The 6620-nt window shown below is 37.4% G+C and overlaps 1 protein-coding gene across 1 annotated transcript in view; it reads right to left on the bottom strand.

Moving 5' to 3' along the window:
* LOC106330543 (putative F-box protein At1g33010) overlaps positions 1–6251 on the bottom strand; it is a 51677-nt gene extending 45426 nt beyond the window's left edge. The window contains exons 1-2 of the mRNA XM_013768993.1: positions 6122–6251; positions 3863–4025 (exon numbers count right to left, since the gene is read on the bottom strand). Of these exons, the coding sequence (XP_013624447.1) occupies positions 3863–4025; positions 6122–6251 (293 nt within the window). The remainder of the gene's footprint in view (positions 1–3862; positions 4026–6121) is intronic.
* Between the last annotated feature and the right edge of the window lie 369 nt (positions 6252–6620).

Raw genomic sequence — 6620 nt, 5'->3', positions numbered from 1 at the left:
ACTTTCGACGATGTTTTTTAGACGGAACATTGGTGTCGTATCCACGGATCCGAAGACTGAGTTACGGAAACTTCGGACGAAGATGCATGGTTATGGGATGGGACCGGGTTCGGAATGGTCCACGGAGAATTGGCCGCGCTCGCCGGGTGAGCAGATCTGTGCCACGGTCGAGCTCGCCGGCGAGCCGACCGGTAACACGGTCGTGCTCGCCGGGCGAGCTTGCTCGTGTCACGGCCGAGCTCGCCGGCGAGTCGACCGGTGACACGGTCGTGCTCGCCGGACGAGCTAGCTCGTGTCACGGCCGAGCTCGCCGGCGAGTCGACCGGTAACACGGTCGTGCTCGCCGGGCGAGCTGGCTCGTGTCGCGGCCGAGCTCGCCGGCGAGTCGACCGGCGACACGGTCATGCTCGCCGGGCGAGCTGGCTCGTGTCGCGGTCGAGCTCGCCGGCGAGTCAACCGGGAACACGGTCGTGCTCGCCGGGCGAGCTGGCTCGTGTCGCGGTCGAGCTCGCCGGCGAGTCAACCGGGAACACGGTCGTGCTCGCCGGGCGAGCTGGCTCGTGTCGCGGTCGAGCTCGCCGGCGAGTCAACCGGGAACACGGTCGTGCTCGCCGGGCGAGCTGGCTCGTGTCGCGGTCGAGCTCGCCGGCGAGTCAACCGGGAACACGGTCGTGCTCGCCGGGCGAGCTGGCTCGTGTCGCGGTCGAGCTCGCCGGCGAGTCGACCGGCGACACGGTCGTGCTCGCCGGGCGAGCTGGCTCGTGTCGCGGTCGAGCTCGCCGGCGAGTCAACCGGGAACACGGTCGTGCTCGCCGGGCGAGCTGGCTCGTGTCATGGTCGAGCTCGCCGGGCGATCCGTTTCGGCTATTCGTTTCCTCGGCTTTTGAAGTTTTGAACGAGATTCGGTTTTTCTGAGGACTTTCGGACATCGATTCCGTCGTGACCGATTTTGACCCCAACAAGATTTTGACACACGCTTTTGTTTGTTTTTCATTTATTAATCGAAAACTGATTTACAAATTACCATTATTTTTGTTTCGAGCCATAACAATTGAGTTTTTAGGTTTTTATCGTTTGTTTTTTTTTCTCTTCAAAATATGGTATTTGTTCGAAATATGGTAGTTGTTCTATAATAATGTTTGAGTTTTAAGATTTGTTTTCATATCTGACCTAGATTCATGGTTGAACCTATAGACCCAATACATTGTATATAATCCGGTTCGGATTTAATGAAAAATTCATTTATTAAAAATACGATATAACCCGGTAAAAACCCGAAAACTCACTATTAACCCGCGATCTGATACCATTGATTCGATTACAAAATATCTGATAGTAATTTTTTTAAAAATTGATTAATTTACTTGTATATTTATTAATATTACATAAATTAGTGATTCCTTAGAATTTGATAAAAAAAAATTTATGATATCCAAATAAAAAATGATAATATAAAAAACCTTATTGATATAACAATATTAGTTTATTTTCGTTATTAATAACCTATTATAAGTTTGTGTTTTTTATTTTAGATTTAAAAATTGATTTTAAGATAGTTTTTAAAATATTCTTGAACACTCGTAATTGCTATATCAATATTATGTATAAAATGACATTATACATGGAAAAATGATATTCAAATATGTATATGATATATGGTGTAGGATATAGGATTTTGGTTTATATTGAAAATATGTATAATATTCAAATGATCTATTTTGAATATTGATATGTATATTTAAGAGAATAATATTTTCATGTTTCTTAATTTACTTATAGTTCATAATATATTTATACTTATATTAAATTTAAAGTTAGTATATCTTTTAAATATATATATAAGCCCATTATTTATATATCCAATTTAAGTGTATCTGTAGGTCCAAAACCAAAAGACTTAAATGTCATTAATGAATTTTATTAATCTCTTGTAAAAATAAGAGTATTTTTGAGAAAACTGCAATTTTCATTAAAAGTATAATTTGGGAACGATCATCTTTTAATGATATTGAGTATAGTTCATAATATATTTATACTTATATTGAATTTAAAGTTAGTATATCTTTTAAATATATATATAAGTCCATTATTTATAGATTCATTTAGGTGTATCTGTAGACTTAAATGCTATTAATGAATTTTATTAATCTCTTATAAAAATAAGAATATTTTTGAGAAAATTGTAATTTTCATTAATGGTATAATTTAGAAATGATCATCTTTTAATAGTATTGATGGTATTGATAAGTTAGTTTTATGCTCTTTACAGGAAACTTAACCTAAGGGACCCAGTTTCTACTAGTTTATTGATAACAAAGATATAAGTTAGTTTTATGTTTAAATTTTAACCATATTATCTGAGGATTCACAATATTCTGAAACTTTCTTCCTAGTTCTTATATATATGCTAAACATCATATTACAATTGTCGACTATTACCATATTAGTAGTACAATAAATTAAATTTTATGAAATTATAATTTTGTGAAAACTATTTCTGTGCAAATTCAAATAAAATATAGATTTTAAAAGAAATTTAGAATAATGTTTTGACTGGTATCTAATTTTTTCAAAGAAAACATTTGTGTAAACAAAATAATAAATCATTATAAAATATAAAATAAAAGAGAGATGTTTTGTAATTTGTTTATAGTACAATGGCTACTGATGTTTTCAAAACACATAGGAACCTGAGTTGGCGTCCACCACACGTATTTATTGGGAAAAGAAAATTTCTTAGCTTTAGGCATGATATGATGCTGCCATGCCTCTTGTCTCTTCATGGTGTTAGTTTATGTCTTTTGTGAATCTTAAACGAGGAAGGCACGTACAATTCTTCCAGCTGATTTATCTGCAGAGGTATGGGTAATTGGATACGATAAAGTCTTTCAAATATTTCCAATCTAAAGTCGAACCAAACTAATTCATTCCTTCGTACATCTATTTTTTCTTTGTAATAGATAATCCCATGCATGTATGGATAAACCAGTAAACGTTGCTTCTAGGGATAGGCAGTGCCGTCCCAAAAAATTCAGTGGCCTAAAGCATATTTAAAAATAGTGGTTAACTTTTGTTCGAAAATTTCCTTCTGTAAAAACGTATATTAATTTAGATCATCAATAAATATTAGTTATTTTATAAAAAATAAAGGATAAAATAACTTGAAAAAGAAACTATAAAACTGTCAAAACTATATATTTAATCGAATGAAAAAGGATAATATTATAGTAGCAAAAGCCTAAACTAACACAAGGAAGAAAAAACATTACTCAGAAGAAAACCCGGCTAACCAACGAAAATTGGAACGTAAGTCCAAAACAAAACACATCACTGAAATAAAGAAAATGTAAAAAGATGTTGCATTAGACATTGAGCTACAATCATTTTATTGCAATGTGGCCTTAAAATCTGTGATTAATATGTGGCCTAAAGCACAAGCTTTAGATGCCTTATGGCAGGGACTGCACTGGGGATAGGTTCCATGTGCCTTGGATGTCAAGACTCCTCAATTGCTGCTTCTTTCGACCTCCCAATAACGTGAAAACTTGATCCTCAGCTGAATCATACCCGACGAATCCATCAGAGCCCATGTTTCAATATTTATCATAGTTTATCTCCGGTAATAAAATCCCTAGCCCTGAGTACAGATTACTTCACGAATATATTGATACTCAAAGTTCTCGCAACTTAACCCACGGGATATGTCTTTGGCTGCGGACATGAGTGCGCTAAAAGTAGTGATTTCGTGGTAAGAGGACGAGAAGAACGAAGATTGGTGCAACCTAGACACGGCTGAGTAGAACACCGAACCACGATCGAGTCGATGATAAGAGATGACCATAGCTTCGATACACATTGGAACCTCACTAGTGACTTCACCGGGAGTCTCGAGAGTATAACGAGGGTTAGATCCAAAGGGATATGGATACCGTTTGATTTTTTTTCTACGGTGGAGATCTCGCTGAGATGCTGCCGTTTTGGAGATGGGTAACTCTTCTTCTTTTTTTGGACAAAGGGTAGCTCTTCTTCATGGTGTCAGTTTTGTCTATTGCGGAAACGTACCATGAACATACATATAAGGGCATGATTAACCCCAGTCTCTTAACCGGGTTTCTTAACTCATGATTTGACATTTTTTAATTTATTTTTATTTTTTTTACACTTTTCGGCTTAGAGATGGGCTCTTATATCTCTTACTTAAGAGACGGTTCTTAGTTTTTCTTAGTTAAAATCAAAGAAAATCTAAGAACCGTCTCTTATCCGAAGCTAAGAACCACGGTCAAGAGATTGAGGTTAATCATAGTCTATATTCTATAATGTTGTATATGAAGAAAAATGTCGAAAAATGAAACCTATTACTAATAGGGTTTAATGCGTTAAGAAAAAGAAAAAGAAAAACTAAGAGCATCAGCAATGGTTTCATCTCTCACAAAAGTTTCTTCCCTGTATTATATTTATATAATTTACATTTTTAATTAACATTTAAATATAAAAGCTCAAGACCAATTATAAATGGAGAAAATTGGAAAAATGGGTCGTGGCCGAGTTATCAAATTGGGCTTTGGGTCGCTAGAAGTTTTTATTTGCGGAGTGGATCGCGACACTTTTTAACCCTATGTAAAAGTGTCGTTAAAGTCTATGAACACCCTGCTCCAATTGCATATTCACAGAATAGCCACTGAGTTGTTTACACGCTTAAGAGACTCTCTCGCTTACAAAGAAAAATGAGACGTTTACGTTTTAAGGTACTTTTCTATTATTTTTTGCATGTTCACATACTTTGTGAATGAGGTGTACTTTTTCCCTTGCTTTAACTCTTTCACTCCCCAAAAAACCCTTGTGGTGGACAAGCTTTCTTAAGTCTAAAGGAGTTAAGCAACTTCCTTTGTAACTAATATTACGTAGGTTTATGGATGTTTGAGATTTACTAAACATTGTTGGATTAATAGTGAATGACTTTCATCTGAGTGTTGGGTTTTGTAGTCAAAAATGTGTGGTCAGATGCAAATTTTGCCTATTTAGGATTGATGTGGTTAATAAGAACAAATATTTTTAGTTAGGGTTATAGTGAAAGGTTGGTTTCTCTTTCGTGGTTAGGGGTTTCGTTGAGCTGGTGCTTACAGTTGGAAACCATATAATCATGGTTTTCTAGGAGAGAAAGGATGGTTAGGGTCAGTGTTCATATGATCAGAATCGGGGTCAGAGTTACAGTCAGTTTTCATGTGGTCATGATTATTGTTCATGTGGTCAAAGTCTGTGTTCATGTGTTCGGGGCTTTCTCAAAAACGGTGGGGAAAGAATTGCAGTGGTGGTTCTGCAAGTGCGGCGGCAGCCGCAAGAAGAGTTGTGGCAATGGCGATGAAAGAAGTTGCGGTGATGGCGGTAATCGTGCACAAAGAATAGAGATGATAATGTTGTTTTGAAAAATTCACAGATCTGAGTTAGAAAAAAAAAGAGAGAAAAAGAGAAAAGGAAAGAGGAGCAAAAACAAGAATGCATGAAAGATAAAAAATGAAAAATGAAAAATGAAAAAAGAAGGAGAAAAAGAAAAAAAAATAGATAGATTTTGTAATTTGAAAACGAGATCTGGTGTTTGACGAAGGAGATATGTGGGAGAGAAGAAATGCAGAGAGAAAACAGAATAGAGATGTGAAAGACTATTGATTGAGTAACCTTAACCCACGTTTCCAATTAGTTAAAATTGAAAGGGTTCTTTAGGTATTTTCTGAAGAAAAAGTATGGCACATGCTCAAAGTATGTCTAGATGTAAGTTGACAATGAAAAAGTATGTTAGATGTAATTTTTTCAAGAAAAATGACCCTTTAGTATCCCACGATCCAAAGACGGTATGTCACTCTCTGCTCACCCTCTTCACTCCTCTTCATCTCACAAGCTCAGACTCGCTGTGCCCTTGTCTCAATTCATCTCTTCGTTGTGTGCGAGCTTGAACCAAAGGCTGTAGCCGCTGTGCTATGTTGTCGCCTCAGTTCCTCCTCCGTTGCGAATGCAGTCGGGGAGCTCGTCCCATGGTGGTCATCAAGTTGTCACGCCTCCTTCTCTATCAAGTTGTCAGACAATTCTTCTCTCCGCCGCATTTCTTCCATCTCTCGAAGACTCTAACTCTTTTTCGAGCTCTCAGATCTCCTCCACAACCTCCGGTGAGCCTCGTCAACAGCTCGTCCCACAGTGTTCATCAAGTCGTCGCCTCTCCTGATCAGTGCCTCTGAGACGCAAGCTTCTCTCCGCCGCATAACCGTGAACCCACGCCGTCGTCGACTCCAAACTCAGATCTGTGTCGAGTTTCTCATTATTTATGTCTAGGTCCCTTCACTTTTATCATTTTTAATGTGTCCCTCAAATTTCTTATTTTGCAAAATTGCTTTTCAAGTTAGCTCTAAATTTTTAATTGTCCAACCAACACCCCTGTTACATACAAATATCTATGCAAATGCGATACAAATACATAACTAATATCATTTGTTTTTTATTTATTTAACCAAGTTTGACCATTTCAGAATTTGTTGACATTTTGTATTGTATGTTCATATAAACAATATAATTGATATTATATTATAAAAATTACATAAACAAAATAGTTTTTGTATTTTCATATAAACAAT

Source organism: Brassica oleracea, chromosome C3 (genome assembly GCF_000695525.1).
Source record: "Brassica oleracea var. oleracea cultivar TO1000 chromosome C3, BOL, whole genome shotgun sequence".
NCBI classification, from domain to species: Eukaryota; Viridiplantae; Streptophyta; class Magnoliopsida; order Brassicales; family Brassicaceae; genus Brassica; species Brassica oleracea.
This window is presented reverse-complemented; position numbering and strand designations above follow the sequence as displayed.